At 39.8% G+C, this 22,522-nt stretch overlaps 1 protein-coding gene across 1 annotated transcript in view; it reads left to right on the top strand.

Moving 5' to 3' along the window:
* Nucleotides 1–19,796, top strand: part of LONRF2 (LON peptidase N-terminal domain and ring finger 2) — a 36,736-nt gene extending 16,940 nt beyond the window's left edge. Inside the window, exons 2-12 of the mRNA XM_026103216.2 lie at nt 294–412; nt 4,001–4,123; nt 5,153–5,314; nt 5,803–6,022; nt 8,106–8,202; nt 8,575–8,689; nt 9,366–9,487; nt 10,328–10,486; nt 13,285–13,447; nt 15,403–15,552; nt 15,919–19,796. Of these exons, the coding sequence (XP_025959001.2) occupies nt 294–412; nt 4,001–4,123; nt 5,153–5,314; nt 5,803–6,022; nt 8,106–8,202; nt 8,575–8,689; nt 9,366–9,487; nt 10,328–10,486; nt 13,285–13,447; nt 15,403–15,552; nt 15,919–16,077 (1,589 nt within the window). The 3' untranslated portion in view covers nt 16,078–19,796. The remainder of the gene's footprint in view (nt 1–293; nt 413–4,000; nt 4,124–5,152; nt 5,315–5,802; nt 6,023–8,105; nt 8,203–8,574; nt 8,690–9,365; nt 9,488–10,327; nt 10,487–13,284; nt 13,448–15,402; nt 15,553–15,918) is intronic.
* The last annotated feature ends 2,726 nt before the right edge of the window (nt 19,797–22,522 follow it).

Below are 22,522 nucleotides of genomic sequence, written 5' to 3'. Positions count from 1 at the left end.
TTCATTTTCTTAGTGTCCTGTAAGCAAGGCAGGGGAAGAGCAGGTGAAATCCTATATGCAAATATGAGATCACCAAAATCTGCCCTGATAGATAAAATGTAGAGATTGCTTCCAGGCTGAGAGTAATATGTTTTAAGAAGGAAGGAATTGTCTTATTTCCATTACAGAAGAGTACAAATTTAACCATTGTGCAGTTGTGCTTTTTAGGTTATTCTGGGTAAAATTTGGTTACTATATTTAACACATGGTAACGCTTCTTTAATTGAGTTCTTTGTTACCTTTTTGTTTTCCAGCTCCTTGCCAGTGTTCATTAATAGCACAGCGGGCAGAACTCTGTATATCAATGAAAAACTACCAGCAAGCTCTCCATGACGCAGAAGTCCTCTGCCGAAACAAACCCCATTGGCCTGCGGTACGATAATTGTGTGTTGCAAAGAATAAGATGAAAACTACTTGTTCTCATGGTTTCTCTTTGCAGTGGGGACGGAACTTTTGAGGTCACTGTTGAAAGAATGTCTTGGTGTTATCAGGACTGGAAATGTCTACCAAAAACTTAGGTTCTTCATACAGCATGCATGGGGAGGGTCTAATGTGGCTTCAACACATGGACGTTCTGTGGTGGGCAGCCAGTGACATGATTTTTTTGTGCTAGTGGCCATTGATCTGCTACAGCTAGTGCTGTAGCTTGGGAGTGGGATTGGGTCCAGCAGCAGGGGGATGCCATGTGTCCTGAAGCTCCCTTTGGGATGGTGTCTCCCATGGTAGTGAATGGCTTAGCCAGCTCCTGGCTGCTGTGTCTTTCTGAGGAGTTTCCCAGATTGTATTTCAGGATTTTTTTTCCTTTAAGACCAAGAGTTCATATATCTAATTCCTTCCTGTGTCATGGTGATTCATAGGAAGGTTTGAGGGTTTTTTCCGTAATGAAATGAGGTGCTACAAGGCGTACTGGTTGCGGGCACTCTGAAGCAAGCAGCAGGAATAACGTTAGGAAAGAGAAGTTAGGGAGAAGTACACAATGCCCATGGTTACCACCTGTTGCCTGAGGACAGACTGGGTGGCCAACAGTTCACCCCACCTAGGCATACACCTCCAGTCAGTGCCAGGCTCACTCGCCCCATGAACAGCAACAGTGCAGCACAGATTTGGCCAGATAAAGCTGCCGAGCTGGAGATGGGGTGGCATGGGGAGCTGGGTGAGAATTTTCGGAAGAGCTTGACTTGCTCTCAGTCTTAACGAGACCAAGAAGGTGCCATGTGAGCTCCTCAGTGACCTGCTTCAGCATGGGGGGCTGCAGATAGCACTGTGTTTCTAGCTTGGGAGAAATTTGGATGCTTGCCTTCAAAGGATAACTGTTTCATCATCTATTAAAACCTTTTTTATTTGAAGACAGGTCATAATCTTCCCCCTCACCCCCAATTTCACTGTTTAAAATCTGTCTTTCTGTCTAGGATCACTACTAATCAAGTCAGGAATTCATCCTGGGCAGCTTTGATTGGGTTTCTATACAGAGGGAAAGATGAATTAAGCATGTTCAAATGTTTTTATGAAGTGTCTTGTCTGTTTGCCTTGAATCCATGGAAATATGATGGATGTCGGTTGTAGGCGGATAAAAACGTTGTTAATCACATCTCTGAAGAATGCTAATCTAAAATGAAATTTGTCATCATGGCATACCAGCAATATCACAGTTATATTTCTTTTGTGTATGTATTTGTCAGAATTTCCAGGCATGCTTTGGTAGTCCAGAATTAGTATTATACAGCAATTCTGGGCATCTGCTTTGTTTTGTGTCTTGCAACACTTCATCCAGCAGCAGAGATCTAGTTCAAACATGCATTGTCTAGTAATAAAAGTAGAGGTAAGCATAGCATTCACCTACCAGAACCTTTTGGCCCATTACCAACTTAAACTTAACGGCTCGCTGAGTTAGTAAAGCTCTGTTTGTTCTGCGGGTCCGTTGTAGTACTTAGAGCAATAGACAAGTCTGTTTCTTTTCAGTCACCGTGAAAACTATATCCTTGGACTCTGAGGCAGGGAGAAGTTTCCAGTTGTACTTTTCATGTGAGAAATAGAAACAGCTGCCTTCCCTAAAGCTGCACAAGGTCCTGGCTAGATCTTACCCTTCAATCTGATGCTTGTCAGGACAGTGTGAAAATCAGAAAGGGAGAAATTGGAAGTGATAGTCCCTTAAGTGTAAAGGCCTCTAGTTTCTGGGCCTAATTTCTAGTGTTAATCTTTAGATATTTCTCCCACAGAAAGCCCTTCTGTGGGAGATCAGTATTCCCTTTGTGACTTACACTTGGATAAGGTAATTGCTCTCGTGGCCCCTGAAGGAAGGTGACAAACAACCTTTTAGCCTTTCCAGTGTGGTGGAGTTATCTTACAAGTGATATCTGACTTTTTAAGAGTTCCCTAAAAGGATTTTACAGAGGCTATGCAATTGTCAAAATAAAAAGGTCAAGTCTCTGGTAGAGCCTCTCTTCTTATCACGTTCAGAAAAAAAACTTTATAGACATCTTGATGTGAAATGCCTCCAGCACATTGGCCCTATCTGAGTCCCCAGAAGTCACAGGGCTTTGGAAACAAATACAGTTCTCGCAATACTCCTCAGTCCCAAATTCCTGTTAGAAAATTTTATGCTTTCTAGTCACTGGAATGAATAGGCTGCTGCTTTACTCTGTTTTAGAGAAAGAGTCAGATTAACTACTCAGTGCTCAGCTTGAGAGATTGCTGTGTATTGAGACTTCTTGTTTAGTTCATCAAATGACATATGTTAATTAACCTATGCTAGGCAGTGCTCATTACTTTGTTTTGGTACAGGTCTCCTACTTATCTTCCTGACAGTAGAGAGGAAAAGATCTTAAATGGCATTGAATCAGCTTGAATGACTATACTGAAAGACCAAGGTACCTTCTTAGGAAGATTCTGTGAAACCAGATCTTTTGGCATTAGCATGAAGAATAGATAATGTGTCTGTGCTTACCTGACCAGTTTCTAAAGGAGCTGTACTTTCAGCACAGCCTAAAGATAACAATGTAGATCAGAGGTGGACTTGAGTTTGCAGAACACAGTTGTGTCTAGTGAGCGATAAGCAAATGTTTAACTACACGTTTAGTTTTTCTCCATCTTTAAGGCAATAATTTCCATAGCCAGATTTGAACCACAAGTTGATGCCTACAGGGAAATTTGGAAGTGGGGCCCTCCTCTGTTGCTGGAAAGAAGTAAAGTAGGACTTGTCCCCAAGATGGCTACCTTACCTGTTGTCCATGGGTGTGTTACTTTAGTATTTGGGAGAGGTGGGAGGGGCTAAAAAATTCCAGTTAAGTACTGGTAACTAAATTCATTATATGTTGGTCTTTTCTAGCCAAGTAAAATAAGTCACAAATCATGTCTGTCCTGACAAGACACCCAGCAGAAGTGAGTGTCCTAAATGTGAAATCTTCTGCTCCCTCACCTGCCACCTCCAGCCTGCCCTGTGCTACTACCTTTCCCGGATAGTGTTATTGCTGCCAAAATTGCCTTGTTATGTGAAGCGGTTCTCTTGGATATTGAGAATGTAGTATTCCCAGGCCTCAGGGAAATAAATACCTTTCCTTGTTCTCTGTCTGGTCACCCTCTGAGGAAGGGCATAGTGTCTTTGGCTGCAGATGATGCAGTGCCTTTGCCCCCCCCTTGCAGTGGCCAGCCTCTGAGGCAGTGGAAGAGAGAGGAAGAGCAGCAGGTTCCCAAGGGCACTTTTTCAGCAAAAGGGCATGATTTTCCCCAAGTCATATAGATCAAACAGGTTGATACCAAAACAACATCAGAAATGTAATTCTGTGATATCATAGAGCTGACAGCTCATGATCAGTAATGACAAATGAAAAGCAAAATCTTAATCTACAATGCTGGCTATTCTTCACCTGCAGAATGGAGTAAACTTCAAGAAGTCTATTTACTGGTGTCTTTCTGTCTCTTCAGAAATGATTTCTAGAATTGTACGTTTTCTTTATGTGAACAGGGTCATTATGTGAAAGCAAAAGCTCTTTCTGGTTTGGAAAGGACTGAGGAAGCATTGAAGGAGTTTCTCTACTGTGTTGCCTTAAATCCTGAATGGAGCGCAATGAAGAAAGAAGCCCAAAAGGTATAGAATGTATTTATTGGCCACTTAGCCATCATGCTGCTCTTATTCCTATAGCTAAGTAAAATTCTTGTCATTTCAGGTAGTAGTTGTTAACAGCCAAATGGTAATTTGATTCAGTAGATTCTCTGATGAACTTTATTAGTATTAGGTCACGGGAGAGACCTCTTGCATTTGATTCATGTCTCAATCACAGGGATTGTATATTTGTATATTCCATTGCAAATCTGTAATTTGTCCCCTACAATCTGTAGATTCCACTTCCAGTACCTTGGCTGGATTTGAGCATGCCTGGATTAAGTAGGCCCAAGACTTCTAATTTTAGTGCCCCTCAGAAAATCATTTTTTACAGAAAGCAGTGGGGGATTGAGAGGGGAGTTATGTGTTGCCCTGTCATGGAGATGAAGGAGTTGCTGCCTCTGTAGGACTTTGGAGTTTAACTTGCCATAAGGGACACACTTATTGCTAACCTGCCATAAATAGGTTCTTTGTTAGGTCCATATGGACAGATTTTTGAAAAAGAAATGGGGATTCATCAAAGTGCATGGTGGGGACTGGTGAGAAGGGGAACAGGCTCTACACAACTTTTAGCTATGGATGGAATGTGCTTGAGGGTAGAGAAATGCCTTTTTGGATGCAGATAATGAGAACTGAAATGCATCTGTGTTAATCAGTTTTGATAGGAAAGCATGTTCGAAAGTCTTCTGGAAGTAGGGATCTGAGGCTCAGAGAGGAGAGGGATGCAAGCAGGAGAAACAGGTGACAGACTGTCACCCTGCTCATGGAGAGCAGAAGATTTTGGGGAGGGAGGAGGATGTTCACTTCCTGGAGAGAAGATGACCTTGGGATGTCTCTGCAATTGTGAGGATTGCCATAGAAGTTTCCTGTGAGCACTGGGGAATGCAGGATGTCGTAGTTGTTGCAAGCGTCTTAGCATTTGGAAGCTGCAAAGTTTGTGGTATCTGCGTTCATACAAACATAAAGATCCTGTCTTAATTCTTCTTCTTCTTCTTTTCTCTCTTAATTGACCAGATAATGTGTGAGATGTTTTTCCCAGCCTTTGAAAATGTGCATGATAATCTAACAGCACCTTTCTCTAGTCGAACATCCTATACAAGATTGAAACCTGCGTTTTTGAGTAGCATAAACACACAGTCAGCTGCTGAAGATAGTTCTGTTGCTGGATCCTCAAAGGTAAAGTAAAAAGCACTCAACATACAAATACCAAAAGTAACACAAGGATCTGTGTCTGATCTCTGTGACATTGTCTTTGTCTACACTCATGTAGGCACTTTATTTCATGGTAAGCCTGTTTTCTCTAGTTCTTCTTGGTGTCTTCATGGCGTGTATTTCTTCATAAAAATAAGAGAATGAAACTCCTTTCTGCAGAAAACAAACGGATGCCTTCATGTGGGGGTTCATTAGGTGTGCTTTTCTTTCTCTCTCTGTGCACTTGATGCGCTCTGAATCTTAGTATGGTGGGAACAGAATTTCCAGAGAAGGGGTCTGCAGGGAGAGAAATGTCCCTGTCTGTTTCATGTAACTTGAGTGCCCCTGTTTGATATTGGCCTTTTTCCCTTTCTAAACTTACTATAGCAACATTGATGTATTGCTGATGTGTACAACAGAAAAAAAAGCAAAATTGTCTCATGCCTTAGGTAACTGTTCTTAATTTTTTCTAGGATACTGTGTTCAGGTTAACAAAAACCCCGTCCCAAGAATCTGATGTATTTAGAAGCACTGATTCTTCTGTTTCCCATCATGTACTCTATTTTGAAGACAACAAGAAGTCCTTGGGAGCTATTCTCTCCAGTTTACCTGGGGTTGGCTTAAAAAGAAAGCTGTCCAGTGAAATGAGGGATTTACAAAGCTTGGATGTCCCCAATAAGATTCCTAAAAAAGGTTTGTGCTATGGTTTAGAAAGGTCACTTATTTTGCACTTACTTAAAAATGCTATACTAGTTTTTTGTGCTCCCTTTTTATAGGTGTAAATGAAACATTCCTCATAGGAATTGAGAGATTGAAATATTATTAGATTGAAATAATATTTTGTTGCCTAGTATGTCTGTTTCTGCTGTAACAACTTTACTCAATTAGCCATTTCTGTCTTTTTGGACCATGTAGATTTAAAAGATGCTAAAGCCATTTAAGTACAAATACTATTTACGTTATTCCAGAACAGTCTCAATTCATTCAGTGAACACTGTATTTTCTTTCTCAAAAGGAGAATTTTAATGTATAATCCGCTAACAGTTTAGTCTTTGTGTTGCTGGTGATACTGCCATTTTCCAGGCCTCAGAGGTATGACTGAACTTCAGTGACTTTCTATATGGAGGAAAGATGCAATAAGCTGGGGAACTAATCTTTAATTGGCATCAGAAACAGTCACATGCAATTTTACATGATTTTTTCCAAGCAAACAAAGCAGCCTTTTGAAGGCTAATAAGTCCACCCATTCTGTCACTTGATAGCTGTGCTTGCAATTGCTGTGCTTCTCAAGCTTCTAACAAAGACCTCTAAAGTGTTTTTAGTGCTCTGGGAAAAGAATGCTGAAGGCAGTATATTGCCGAGTAGTGAAATAACTGGTTAAAGGAGGCTTTTAAAATTCCCTTATATTAGCATGCATTTTTTACCTTAACAGAACCCCCCACCACCACCTCCTGGACAAATCTGACTTCTGCCTTGAAATGTTACAGGTCTTGAAGTGCTGCTGTTTGTCTGCCACCTCCACAAATTATCGATTTATGGTCAGTTTCTGATCACGTTACTGTGAAGGGAAAAATCCTGTACTTGCCTATGAACTGCAAACGCAGTAAATAGATTGTAAAATCTGACTCCCCTCTATCTTCACAGTAAAGGCCAGAGATCGCATTTTACCCATAACCATTAATTTCTGGTCTCTGCTAGATCCTGATGCCATGTTACTATTTGCAGAACAAAACAGTTAGGTTCTTGCTGTTACTGAAGGCTAACATGCAAGATATAGGTTAAAGATAACCCTTTTCTTTATAGGCCACACAACACTGCTGCCCTCTCCCCTATCCTGTCTGTACTTGAGATAAACCAGATGCTCAGCATAAGTTATCCTTTAACAAAACATCCCATTTTTTTAACTTAACACAAAAAGCTGAACATTTTTTTTAATGGTCAGTGAATCTGGATGATAAAACAGACATGGAGACAATAGTCATGGTTTTGTTGCAACCCTCACTGGACAATAAAGATGCAGATCATAAAAGAAGTTGCAGAATCTGCTTGTACAAATGTCATGAGAATTTTAAGCTGGTAACTCTTGAATTTAAATACTGCTGTGAAGACTGAGGCCCCTGCTCATAAGTTCCTTAACTACAGCAGTGCATACCACCCTCAGAAAAACAAGATGGGTGAAATTTTAAGTGCTTTGTTTCTGTATTTGTGGAGTGCTGAGCTGGTGAAATTAGTATTAGCTAATTTGGCTCCAGTAGTCCTTAAAGTTTAAGCTGTCTGAAACATGGGATTTCCACAGCAGGCTCGTCTAGAAGAGTATAAGCCCTTTTTATACTTGTGAGAAAAATTACTCCTACAGAGAAAATCTATAACAAACAGTGCTGAAATACTTTAAATATGGGTAAACAAATTAAATTCTGGACTTAACATACTCAAAAACATCTGGCCTGGCTGATGTGGGAGTGGTGATGGTGGTGGGAAAGCAATAGCACAGCATTTTAAAAACTAGACTTAAAAAAAACAACCACCATTTTTGGAGAAGAAAATCATGGGTATTCATCTCTAAAATGCTTTCTCTGGCCATGGACTTTTTCCTCTGCTCTCCAAAAAGATCTCCTGCCAGCAAGTCTAAAAATTAGGTGGAAACTATGTTTTTTTGTTAAACAAAGCTCAGGACAAATGAGAGAAATTAGGTATGGAAAAATAACCTGAGCAGCATTTTGAAATTGCAGTAATACTTAAACATTTTTTATAACTCTCTTCTTAACTACTTACTTAGATGCAGATGTTTTACCTGAAAACACTGTCATTACTTCGAGTGAGATACCAACAACCCTTGTGGATGCTTCCGACTTTGAGTGTTCCCTCTGCATGAGGTACGACTAGATTGATCTGGGATGAAGACCTGAAAACCTTTTCAGCTTCTGATGAAAGGTTTTATGGTTTAGGAAGGGAAACTGGCCATGGAATGTCTAATTGATTACTTCATTTTTTTTTCCCTGAAACTGACATCTAATGACTCTTTACAAACTGAATAGTTTTCTTCATTATGCTTTAACTTTGTGGGTCATTTAAAAAAAGGAAAACCTTTTTTACATCTTAAGATAAAAATGTCACCTATGATTTATATGAAAGGAAGAAAGGAGATGGCTAGCTTCAGTCATTCATTTCCACAAATTAGTAATCTGTGTTGTTTATGTTGGCAGCTTAGCTTTTTTTTTTTTTTTTTCCTATGTTTTCTTGTTCAGGTTGTTCTACGAACCTGTTACCACTCCCTGTGGACATACCTTTTGCCTCAAATGCCTTGAGCGTTGCCTTGACCATAACCCCCATTGTCCACTCTGCAAAGAAAAGCTGTCAGAAGTAAGTATGTCCTTGCCCCGATTAACAAAAAAGCACTAAGTAGTGTTCTATTGAAAGCAAGGATGTTGGGGTTTTTTTATGCTCCACATATGGTAGAACAACACAGTAGTGCCCATAGCATCAAGCTGTGCACAGACCTTATTTGCTCTGTCATTCCTTAAAGAAAAGGAGGGGTTTGCTGGTGCTTCAGGTAATTTAGAATTCCAGTATCACTTCAGACTGACGCTTGAGGAGTGGCAGACGTAGTCCTGTTCCTACCACCTGGCCGCTGGATCTCTGCTAACTGTGAACAAGGAATGGTCGTTCCTTGGTCGAAACCTGTGCTCTGAGATACGTAATCTGTCTCATACATTGAATACTTCCTGAGGTTCAGAAACCTATCAGCTCTAGATAAAAAGAGCATTTATATCATTTGCAAAAGAGAGGATGAGCTGCTTTACCTTGGTGTTCGCACAGCCTGTGCCAAATGAAAGACTTGGGATTAAAATTAATGGACACTGGAGTGAATTACATATCCTTAAGTCGGAGTGTTGATGCCTGAAGGTTGAGAAGGAAGAGGAATCAGTACACTCATGGGCTAATGTGCTGTGCTGTGTTATAAAAGGGGATGGGTTGGGAGGAAGAGACATTAGCCGGCTTCTCATTACCGGGCTTCAGAGTTGACTCTTCTTTGCAGTTTCTGGCAAGTAGAACTTACAAAAAGACCGTCCTTACAGAAGAACTGATAATCCGTTACTTGCCAGAGGAGTTGTCTGAAAGGAAGAAAGTTCATGAGGAAGAAATGAAGGAATTGTCAAAGTAAGCTCTCTTTTTACTACCAACGGTTGTCACAGAAATGTATTTTTAATTCGGATTACTGAAGAAACTTTTCATTTGCTTATGAAAATGCACAAAATGCATGAAATGAATTTGGAAATGAACCTGCCAGATGTTTCATATTATTGGCATGTTTGTTGCAGATAAACAAGAAACAATATCCTTGGATGGTGGAGAGACACAGCAATATCTTACAATAAAGATAATTGCTTTATTCCTTTCAATCAAAATAATATCACCTTTCGGAGTTATAATGGGAATTGTCTGGGAATAGAAGCCCAAATATGAATGGATTGCACTTCAGGTCAGGATAAGTGCAAAGGTTCATTGCTGTATCAGTGTTGTATGGCCCTTACTCCACAGCTCAATCAAAATGAAAAATAAAACATGCAGTTAAGGTTGAAAAAGTAATATGAGGATTAGCTGACTTTTTTAAAATTAAAGGGCTTTACTGAACTTTGAAATCCTCCTCCACCTTGCATTAAACATGGCTAGTTCTTAGATATTAAATTACTGTAAAAAAAATTATGGCTGAAGTCCTGCCATCTGTATTTAAGCTAGATGTATCTATAGGCACACATTTGGGAAACTACCTATTACTTCCTGACTTTTCCGCTATGAAAGTAGATTAGAGGATTGTATCCTTCATTTATTAACAGGAAGAATCCTGAAATATGTTTGTCATTTAAAAATGATAAACCACAACCAGATACGTGTTTACAAAGAATGAGTCTGAGGAAACCACTAGAGTCAGTGCTGTATTGAAGATTTATGCTGAATATAGCAGTATGCAGAAGAAAGCTGAACTTTTTTGTTTTGCAGTTTGAATAAAGATGTTCCCATCTTCGTATGTACCATGGCCTTCCCTACCATCCCTTGCCCGCTTCATGTCTTTGAACCTCGTTATCGTCTAATGATAAGAAGATGCATGGAAACTGGTACCAAGCAGTTTGGCATGTGCTTAGCTGATGAATTGAAAGGGTAAGGACATGAGCTAGAAATGTTCCGTGTTGCAGAGTGTTGTGATGTTAGTGGAGTACTACAGCGCAGTATATTTGTCTCCCCAAATCACTCTGGATCCTGCCAGTCCTGTATGAATCAGTACAGAAGTTGGTGGATTTTTAGTTTAGTATATCGAACATTCCTTTTGACACAGAAGTCTTCATTTTTATTGCTTCCCTGTTGGATGAATAGCAGGAATACACTTCATTCTCCTACTACAGGCTCCAAAAATAGCACTTACTTGTGTATGTGGTTGAATAGCTTTTCAGCCTGCTTTTTCTAGTGAAGGCTAATGAAGTCAGTTTGAAGTTGCTCTTCTGTCTGCTCTATTAAAAAAAAAAAAAATCCAAACCTGTCATAGTTTTCCTACACAGACTGTATCACTTGAATGAGACAAAATATATCTTTGGCTGAGCAGGCTGTTTTGCCGCTGAATGTTGAATTTTGATGTTTGTCTTTCCTGCTGTGTTCACTTTCTGCAGTGAGTGGGTTGTCTTCCTATATGAAATTCATTTTTGTGACTTCTGACACTGGTGTTTTTCCAGATAACAACTCCCTATGTGGAGACTAAATACTAATCAGTAGCTGCAAGTCTAGGTGAAACCTTCAGTTTTTATCCTTTATAGATAATGTGATAGTTTTTTTGGAGTGAAGAGGATGGGCAGAAGCTTGTGGGGAAAAAAAAGAGATTTTAAGAGAAGTCTACTTTATGAGATGTGATAGATAGTTGCCGCCTTCAGAATATGTGTTGGAGTAATGCAGACTGTAGACTACAAGTGTGGGAAGTTTTAAGGACACATTAGTAGTCCTCAGGAGCAGCCTTATAGGGGATCATGACTGGAGCTTAGGGGAGGGGAGTCATACCAGGCTTTCACAGCCCTTCCTTGTTGATATGCCCAGTTTGTTTTTTTCTTTTTCTCACAGATCAGAGGGTAATTGTGGTAATAGGAACATAGGAGACACTGCGACTTCCAGTCTGCGCTGGCTGTGCTTAGTGTCATTCAGAATCTGCCAGCGTGCTGTCGTTGGGGCACCCACGGTGGATTTCTGACAATACCAAAACCACAATAATTGACTTATTCGATAACATCAGATATGATGTTTTAAAATGCAACTGGTAGGGTTAGATTTTTATATGTACTGTCTGTTTTGAGCTATTAAAATAATTAAATGTTTTAAGCATGGTATCTTTTACTTAGGCCACTGAAACGCAGGAAGCCCTCATCTGTAAGCACCTGGTAGGCTGTTGTAGCTTCTTATACAAGTGAAGAGATTCTCTTGTTGATTCAAAATTGTGAAATCATCTGGGAATAGAAAAAGTAGGGAAACTTGTTTTGCTTCATCTAATACGATGTAGGCATGGGAGGCTGAGATTCATATCTGCTTTGAAAAACATGGTGATAAGACATTCAGTTCATTACCTTCCTCTGTTTTAGTTCTCCGTTTTAAATTTAAACTGGGAGGGGGAGTTGGTTTTAAACTTTTAGTACGTGTCAGTATATTTTATGGCCAATTCTAGGTGTTTTCTTGTCTCTTTTTGGTTGCAGTCACTTGCTAATCAAAAGTAACTTCTCATAGCACAACAAAAAATCATTCATCATCTTTATTTCTGGACTAATTTTTAAACTCTCTATGAATGTCCCTAATAGCCTTAATTAAAAAAATTAAGTTATGTAGCTGTTTAAATAGTGCTTAGTCTAATTTCACTGTAATAAACTCATTTGTCATAATCTCACTGGTAGAACACATAGCACTTAGTTTTATTCAGCTGTGGTGTTCTTGCTCTTGCTCAGTTCATGTTTAGTGTAATGAAAGGGAGAGAACAATTATTCACAGTGGTCAGCTTTTTCTGTCGTTAAAAACATGATTTCTAATAGAGTAGAAACAGGGATCATTTCTCTGCAGTGCTGCTGTTTTTTCATTACTGTGATGCAACACACTGCCAAGACCTAGTATAACAAGTATTCCCCTGATGCAACATTTATCAGGCCCAGTAGGGATTTGTTATCTTGAGATTAGACTAGATACAGCGCATTCTTCTGGTTAGCAATGAGCAGTAAGCTGAGGTACAAAGCTGCAAGTACTTGCAGATCAACATATTACGGTGAAGAATCATTGTGTGATCAATCTTTTTAATGAAGTAACTAAAGCACAAATGCAGGATAGATTAAAACCGATAATTTAAATAAAGACTTTTTGCGTGCTTGTTTCCAGGACATGATTAAAACCTGTGACTTCTTTAAATAAAACAGATATAAATAAATGTGGTTCTACTAACAGTTGTTTTTTTTTTTTTTAACTTAGAGAATATAAATGCAAGGAGAATCTTGCTGTGAAAATGCCTTTTCCTTCTAGAGCCTCTAATCCTCTGCTTACACCTCAGAGCATGGGGGTAGCTTTGGACTGTTCTACCCCATCAGCCCTGCACTTGTTCCTCAGTTTCTTATGGTATCTTAACCCATCTAGTTTTCTTTGCAAACCAGGTGAACTTGCCACTGGCAGGTGGCAACTCCCATGAAACATGTTCCATGTAGTTCCCTATCCCTTCTCTACCTCCCCCAAAATACTTACAGGCTATCAGTGCTGCTTCCCTGGACCTTTGTGGGAAGGCAGAAAGGGTGGGGGTTGTGTGGCTTATGTGGATAAGCAGAAATGTGTTGTCACCAAAGCAAGGATCCCTTTTCAAATAAAAAGTGGTGATTTAGGCCCAGTATTTGTCCTGATGTGTATAAACACTTGTTGATGACTTCCACTTTTATGCCCTTCTGTCATTTCAGATTTGCAGATCATGGCTGTATATTAGAGATCAGGGACGTAAAGTTTTTTCCTGATGGGCGCTCAGTTGTTGATACAGTTGGTGTCCGTCGTTTTAGGGTCTTAAGCCATGGCCAGCGAGATGGATATAACACAGCAAACATCGAATATCTTGAAGATAAAAAGGTGATCTATGGTGCAAAGTTATTCATACCCATGTATTGCTGGATTCACTTAAATGGCCTTTTCCTTGTTGCATTTCAAGTTAGCTGTGCGTTATTTTTAAATCAATATCATTATAAAAAACTTTAGCTCTGTTTTGGAAACCATGAATTTACTTAGTCTGGCTCTTATTTACTTCCTTTTCTTCGTTTCTATCCCTATAATTATCTCTACCAAAAGTGTTGCAGTCCCATTGTGAATCTCAAAGTAGCTTCTGAGACTCAGATGGTGTGATCTGACATGATGTGTAGATGAGGTCAAAGTAATGTTTTAAAACTGATACGGACTTCCAACCCTTCTAAGAACATGTCTCTGTTATTAGAGAACTCACTAGTCTCTTCTTTCACTGAATACAGAATATCTGTTTCTAGCTTTTGCAGGCTTCATATAACCTTGCAACTCTGGTTTACAGAACAGCTCCTCAAATAAATGTGGGTTTCCGTTCTTAAAAAGAGATCTTAGTGACATATGACTACTGTGCCTGTAGCAGTGTCCATCAAAGCTGGCTAAGAACAGAGAATTGCAGGACTGGGAGTAATTTTTAAAAACAAGTCCTCTTATGAAATCTCCTGCAAGCGAGGTGCTTGTGATGGTTTTTGGCCAAAATGTGAATTTTTGGTCGTGCTTAATTATGACTTCCTGGATCATCTTCAGAGCATACCTCTTAACATTGAGCTTAGTAGTGATCTCATGCCAACTGATGACGTTCCATTCTGGTCACATGGCTCTTAAGTGCACTTTCATATTTGATGTGCAAGTCTGTAGAGTTCAAGTAGGGCTCTTTCAGCTTGTGCAGGGTGATGCAATTGTTCGTTGGGGCAGGTAAGGCAGATCCTGTGGAGATGCCTCCCCCCACAAATGGTTGAAGTACATAATCTATTCAGAATTATTGCTCTGCCCTGTTTAAATCCCCGGTGAAGGATGGTGGAACATAGACGTCAAAGCATTGCTTTGTAGATATTGCCAGAGACCCGGCTCTTTATAATTAGAGTGAGATTTACTTTGTCTCACTTGAGAGGCTGAAGGCTGAGTTCATCACTGTGTTCCTGTTATATTCGATGATGAGAAATCTCAGTCCAAAGCTGCCTATTTATCTGCTCTGTCTTAGATACCTACCTTAAGATGAGATTAATTGCCCTCTAGAGCTGTTTCTCCTCAACTGTGAAGGGCAACCAGAGCAGCTAGCTCAGATGTGTCTGAGTAGCGCAGATGAATTCCACCATTGGTGTGTACAGCTAAAAAAAAAATTAATGATTTGCAGTGTTATTTTTTCTAGGATTTTTTGCTTATGCTTTTTTCTTTCCCCTAGTGACTAAATAGTCAGGCCTGTGCAACTAAAACACTTTTTGCCTCAGTGAGGGCCTTTTTTATGGCTGTTCCTGATGATGAGAAATCATCTACCTTTACCTGTTTGCTGCCTGCTCACGCGCCTGCCTCTTCCACCTTCTCCCTGGCTGTTCTACATGGCCTCAACACTTCTATAAAGCATGTTGATTTCTAAATGCAATAGAATCCCTATTGTTTTGCTTGGTGGCTGTAGAATTCCTTTTATTTTACAAGACAATATAACAATATTCAGAGGTTCTTTTGTGACAGGGACTTGAGCTTATGGGTTTGAAGGGATGAATATGATGTCCTGGGCTGAGAAAGCACGTCCTTCTGCCAGCATTTAGGAATGGATATTAATAAAGCAGTTACTTCTCTAAGAAATGTCATTTCAGAACATTGCTTGTAGGGGAGGGTAAAAAGAAGCCACCATCACAGGTTTGAAATATGAGACTTGAGTACGGTTTGCTTAGATAAGGACATTTGAACAGCAGCTGTCACTGCATTATTGTGCTTCACTTGCTTCTGGGAAGCATATGAACTCCATAGTATCATACTTGTTTTGTTCCTTTTCCCTTTTTTTTAATAATAAGGTTGAAGGACCAGAATATGAAGAACTTGTCCGCCTTCATGATTCAGTTTATGACCAAGCTGTTGCGTGGTTTACTTCTCTTAAAGACAATATGAAAGTGCAAATTCTCAATCATTTTGGGTCCATGCCAGGAAAAGAACCAGAGCCACAGGTAAAAGCTTCCCACATGTGCATCTTTGTCCTAGATGTGAAGTTTTTCCACAAGACTTTTCTGACAGGGTTTTTTGTTGTGTTTTCCTACATCCTATGCTCTTCTTACTTTACCCAGTTTTGCTCTATTAGCCTGAAGTGTGGTAAACAATTTCTGTATATCCATCTAAATCAACATTTGAAGAGATCATGCTTAATGGGGCAAGTAGACAAGAAGAGCACCTGAAATTAAATGTTGAGTCACTACTTGAACTGCTTTATGGTAGCTTTCTTAGCAAACAGAAGTAGTAGGGGGGCAGGAAGGTGGTGTTTTTTGTGGGACAGTGTTGGTGAATACATTATTGCATGTCTCTCCATCCTTTTTCAGAGCAACCCCAGTGGTCCTGCCTGGTACTGGTGGCTCTTGGCAGTGTTGCCACTGGAAAACAGAGCTCAGCTGGCTATACTGGCTATGACTTCCCTTAAAGATCGTCTTATTGCCATCAGACGTGTGTTGATATTTGTGACTCGCAAAAGACCCAGATAACATGGACTTCGGTTGTGAGTGGGCACTGACGACATCTCATGATAGGTTGTTTGGGGGGTGGGAGGAGGGGTTTTTTTTTGTTTTTTTTTTTTAAGGAATCTTTCAAAAATGAACAGCCCTTTCTGACTGTGTCCAGAATCCATCCATTACATCAGTTTGTTATTCTGGGTATTCACCAAACTTTGCACTCTATCCTGTTGTCCTGGTGAAATCTGAGCCTCTACAAAGCTGTGCTACAGTTAGAATGTAGCTGGTAGATGTGGATAATTGCTTTAAAGTGCTATAATAGAGTTGATGTTTCTAGCCTGCAAGAGAGTTAAGTACTAGAACAGCACCACCGGCCTATGTGTGAATTGGATTTCTGCTTAGTAGGAAAAGGAATCTGGACAGTGGACTGAAGAGGTGTTTCCTAGACTTTCTTGAAGGTGGTCAACAGAAGAGGAGTAACGCTTCCCCAGTGGAAGAATGCATGAAGACTATAAAGAACAGTACACTCTGTTAGCGAACTGGTAGGCAGTCTGTCATACACCCACATCTCTCTTTTTCAAGAAAAATCAGTCTGTGAGGAGAAAAAAACTAAGCCGTTTGTGGTCAAGGCATCTGAAGATGTTTATCTGAAAGAATAATAGCTACTGAATAAGTATCTTATTTAGTAGCCTTAGGTAATCCCTTGTGTTGTGATTTATGTGTTGTAACGGATTGAGTATGTACAAAATGTTTGAAGAGGTGTACTTTGGTTTATTTAAAAAAAAAAATCAAAGTAATCCTAGCTGGTCTTATCACTAAATTCAAATCTAACCAGCTCCCTTAAGTATGATAAACGCTGCTGTGAAATGATTTCATTCCAAGTACTAGGAAGGCATACTGCAGTTTTCTTTGAACATGTTCTGCAAGGGGAACTGGCTAGGATAAAACCTGGGCAAGCTTCCTTTCCCATCTTGTCTGCAGTGCCGTGCTGACCTAACACTACTTTGGAATGACCTCTATTAGAACATGTTTCAAACCGAAAGTATTGTAGTTTAGTTCCAGTTGCTGTATGTGATGGAAATCAGTCCCAATAACACCGTGAGAGGAGGCACAAACCGAACACTAAAAGGCAAATCTCAATGCAAGCTTACATCAGGTGTTAACCTTCATTTGTGTTTTTGATTTGTTTATATATATTTCGTTTTTATCTAACTTTGATAGCTATTAAATTGGTTGCTTGTCAGTCAAATGACCAACTGTTGTTTAAATTGCCAATGAAATAACTAACAGTGTTACCAATTCAATTGGCATAGTTTCCTACAAATAGAATTGATACTACCAAGAGGAAAAAAGTTGACTTGAATCTCAATGTGCTGCAAGCATAAGACCAATTTGAAGACTTGTTCATGTGCAGGAGTCTGGTAAGATGAAATGACTGTTTACCTAAATGGTCAAAGTGCCTGGTTTCTTTTTTGTTCATTTGTCCTTATTTGTCAATGAAGATGTATTTTGTTTTTGTTTTCAATTTGCACATGAGTTCTGGAAGAAGACTGCATTAAAATGCAGCAATTAAGATATATTACCTGTTCTCTTTGGGTATTGTAGTTATAACCTGTGTGGTCTGGGAAACAAAAATACTGAGTGTTTTTCCTTTCAGCAAATGGCTACCACAAATGGTTTCTGTAACATACCCTGAATGTACTGTAACTGCCTCTACCTTGAACACGCCTTTTCTATTTAAATAATTTGTAAGTATATTCTCTGAATTGTGAAGTGCATAATTTACAACCAATGATGTAATAACCTCTACAGTAGCCTTCTGCAAGTTCTGCTACCATCACCAAAATACTCAAAATAGAAGCTGAATACATTTCCTCCAGGATTCGAAGATGATGGAGAGAAAGTCATTGAAGTATAAAGGAATTTCTAGAGGGTTGTTCTGTAGATGGGGAGGAAATGTCAGAAATCAGTGGTTCTTAAGCTCACTATCAACTCAGCTACCAAAGGATGGTTTGGCAAACTAATTCTCAGACCAGAAAATGGACTGTATTTGATCTTGCAATCCTTTCTGTTCAACTTCCCAATCTTCCCATCGCTTTCCATGTTATATATTTCTTCTAGATTCTCATCTCACACTTCCCCCCTTCATGTGTCTGCCCTAGTTTTGAGTATTAGTAGTTTGGCTGCAAAGGGACACTGATGGTATTTGTATATTGCTGGTCCCTGATCTTACATGTGCTTAATTTTACATATAGGAGTGCATTTAAGGAAAAAAAAAATCAAGGTGCTAGTTAGTGTCTTCTTGGCTTTGCCTCAGTAACTAATGTGAATATTTTTCTTTGCAAAAGTGATTTTTCAAGGTATCTACTGTTGAGGTACTTCTAAGAGGAAACCCTACAGAACAGAAGTTCTTTATTGCAGTTCTGTAATGTATAAAGAGACATTTTACATGGAAAGTGACATTGTTATCTTCATGAACGCCTGCATAGTTAATGCAGTGATATTTATTGAAGAGAAAGCTGAACTGTAGAGGGATTTTTTTTTAGTAAAAGTTTAAAGCGGTTTTTGAATATTTCAGTGACTGATGTTTTGGATAAATGATACAACTTAGGAATTGTCTGTGTATGGATGCAAATAACAAATGAGCAGCCCAAAGCTGACATTTCTTCCGAAACATTGAACACTGATCAAATAGAGAAGCTTTAATAAAACCAATCACCACTACCCTGTGGTACTTGCTTTCTAAGGGAGAGTACCAGTTTCATTGCTACCAAAATATCTCTGCCATGTAATCTCTACAGCATCCAGTAGTACCTCATTGGAAAAGCTAGCTATCTCATTTCTCTCTTGGCTAGAGGAAATACCGACGTTACAGCCATTCTGCGCTTTTGTGTAACTTGTCACCAAGGTACATGTGGAAGCATGGAGCTGAGCTCCTGGAAGAGAGAGACAGGATTTGTTGCCTTTCTAACTCATTATGCTCTTCTTGCTTGCTGTCCAAGCAAGGATGCTGGGATATATGATGAGTCTCTTCACTGTGGTGAATGTGGCCCTTCTTTATACATCATAAAGAGGCCAAAAAAAAAATCCCTCTACCTCTACACCTGTTGTTCACCTGTAAAGCTTCAAGCTACAAAATTATATATATTTTAACCTTTTTTTGTCTTTCAGAAGCATACTAATTGTTTGCCACTGAGGCCTTTTATCTACTGTATTTTAATATGTTTATTTGATAGTCATCGAGATCTCTTTGTATTTCTAACCTGTTGATCTTGTCATGTTTCTTACTGCTCCTTTTTCCTTGTTCTCCAGTCCACTTTTAAATTGATAAATAGAAAGCTGTACACTCTCTATTCTATTACATTTTACACTAGTGGAACTGGTATTTTGGTAGCGCCTTAATTTTGCAGTTGTGAAATGATTGTATCAACTCTTGTCTGGGGCTTCTGACCAGATTTAAACGAGTATGTTTAATGTAGATAAACTTGAAACCATTTTTTACTGTTTTAAAGCTAGTTATGAAATGGAAGTGTGTACATATGTATAAATATAAATTATTAATCTGCACCTTTTTTTATCTAGTAAATACAGGAGAAGTTCATGTTCTAACCACATTTGGCACTTCTTGTTGCATAAGCAAAGCCAAAACTTTTTTTAAAAATTGCAATGTTCATTTCATGTATATTTGCAATATTCATGGGAAATGTATTTAATTTATGTGATATTTGGAATAAAACAGATTGAATTTATAAGTGTGTAATAGTTAACTCCATTCAGTCTGAGTTTATTGGAAGGCTTTATCACTTTGTGTTTCTAAAGGGAGAAACTTGGGATTGCTGTCAGTGCAAACATTTGTAATATAAATTTCATTTAATGCAATTGCAAAGATGTGTGATACCACAGATCAAATGGTGAAGCACTTCCCATTTTCATATTGTGCCACCTCTGTAAATGCCTCTCACTTCTAACTGAAGGAAAGACCAGAAGCATGTGGTCAGAGATTCAGGAAAATGGAAATGGTCCCTGTGGCTACGGGAAAGCAGGCTCACAGCTGAGAGCTAGAGCACTGGGTTGAAAGGCTTTAGAGTGCCTTTCACATCTGCAGCACCGATGCACTCTAGGTGCAAACCCCTCTTGTCTTTGCACCCATTGCACCTGTCTTCCCAGCCGCTGGTAAGGAACTTATTTTTTCTCACCTAGAAGTTTCCCAAAGTCACTGTTCAGTATATAATAATATTTTGTATCTTTGAGATCTGCTGTTTCTGAAGGTAAAATTTGCTGTTCCTGATCACTGCCACTGGTGAATTCACAGTTGCTGCAGTAGCAGACTGAACAGAGACAAATTACTGGCATGCCACTATCAGAAGTAGACTGACAGTTTGGTTTCCCTGACAGGAGCCAAAGGGATGAGACTTGGCCTAGCAAAGTGTTAAGAAGCAAATGGCAATCAAGAGTAAATGATTAGATGCTGTGGTTCATAAACGCATCTGAAGAGTTTCAGCCCCACTGTGGGGAAAGTGGAAGAAGCTGCAGAGAGTGCAGCACAGGATGGTTTGCTGAGTGCGAGAAGTAGAGCTGAAGGGGCGCAGGTCTTCAAAATGCTTCTGACTTTGAGGCCAAGGGAACTTGCCGTTGCGTGTGATCCCACCCAGTTTCCACCACTACATGGAGCCTGCTCTGGGCACCCTGCATGCAGCTGGACCGTGCACCAGTAACCTTGTAATCTACAGGCATAGGGCTGACCGAGAGCCGATGGGAAGCAAGCACCACGTGTCACTGAGAACTATGCCTGTCCAAACCTAGCCTGGACAACCACTGAAGGAGCTGAGGCAAGAGTGAAAGAGAATGTGCAAGTACTGTTCCAAAAAAGGACTGAGGTTTGCTGTTTTCCATGCCCTCCCAGCCCAGCTGGGAGGAATCATTGTAGGGAACATTACGACTTTAAGTTAATTTAACAACATGAGGGCATGTGCTTGAGCGCTAAAATGGTTTGTATCACGCCAGCAAAGCCCAGGTGCAGGTTGGGGGTTAGTGTGTGCCTGGGCACAGGGCTCAAGACCTTGCCAAGAGCCCCTTGGGAAGTGGTGAGGGGGCACAGGAGCAAACAGGAGTGCAGAGCTGCTGTCCAGGCTGACGTGGGCTATCAGGGGGGGTTCACTTCAGGCCAGCCAGCGCCCTGCGGGTGGCCATCCCACTGCGTAGCACAGCGTGGCCCCTCCACACCGTTGTCCCCATCAGATATAAATCCCCTAGAAATAAATCCCCTAGAAATAATAGAATTGGGACAAGGAGATCCAAATACTATAGCAAGAGAGGGATGCGGCAAAGAAAGAAGTTAGAGGTCACATAGTCGGTCTTTCGTTTTGTAGATTATTGGGTGCAAAACCTCTGTTCTCTAGTCCTAAATGTAATCTGATGGGGCTGCAGAATCAATTCAAAAAAATATAATTAAGAATGCAAAACATTTTATTGATTGACTCCAGTGAAATAAAATACCTTTCCAGTGCTGCAAGGTTTAGATAATGTTGCATGGTGAGTCATTAGGCATGGATGGCTGTGTGTTGTGGCGGGCAAACGAAAACAAGATTCTGGAGAGCGTATCGCATCACTAGCAACTTCTCAGTGCCAGCTGAGCAAAACCACTCTGAAGGCATTTTTTGTAAATACTAGCCATTTTTTTTTCAGTTGGATTGACTATCTCCTTTATTCATGCTGCCTTTGTGCCTGTATTCACTGAGTATTTGAGCAATCAAACATCACTCATAGGAATGCTCATGTAAAATGAGTTGCAAGAGTGTGCTGGAGTGTGCGTGTAAATGCCACTTGAGATATTTTGATATGCTAAATGATAACGTTCTCTGAACCTCACTCTTTTCGCCAAAGAAAGGCAAAGAAGTGAGGCAGGGAAAGACGGCTGATCCAGCTTTCCTTTTTCCTATCCAGATGCTTGTACACCTCAAAACCTTGAGAGACATAGAAGCAAAATAACTGTATGCAGTCAATAAACGTTAATGGAGGGGATCTTTTGTCCTGCAGCATTTTCTTAACTAGGAGTTGTAGAGACCACAAAAGTCAACATACGGAGTTATGCCCATTTCCCTGAACTGCCATTTCTAGAGCACGTAAACATTAGTGGTGAATGCATGTTATCCTGTTTGTATTATCTTCTGCTTCATCAAACCAGGAACCCAGAATAATGATGCTTAGTTCTGTCCAACAGCACTTATATTCAGAATGCTGAGTACTTGCTGGAAGCTGTTGGCTGTTGAGTCACAGAATAAAAAAAGAGTAATCTGGACCAAAAAAAATCTGAGATTATGTATATAAGGAAAAAAAAGATATGTGAATCTGTTCCAGCACTTTCCTGAATTCATTTCATGAATGTGTACACTACACTCAACAGCTAGAAGATGTGTATGTTTTTGATCGAATTTATGGTACCCAATGGGGGTGTGTTGTTTCTAAATCAAGATGAACA

The sequence above is a fragment of the Dromaius novaehollandiae genome, chromosome 1, assembly GCF_036370855.1.
Source record: "Dromaius novaehollandiae isolate bDroNov1 chromosome 1, bDroNov1.hap1, whole genome shotgun sequence".
Lineage (NCBI taxonomy): Eukaryota > Metazoa > Chordata > Aves > Casuariiformes > Dromaiidae > Dromaius > Dromaius novaehollandiae.
Note: the sequence above shows the minus strand (reverse complement) of the source record. Positions and strands in the feature narration are given on the sequence as shown.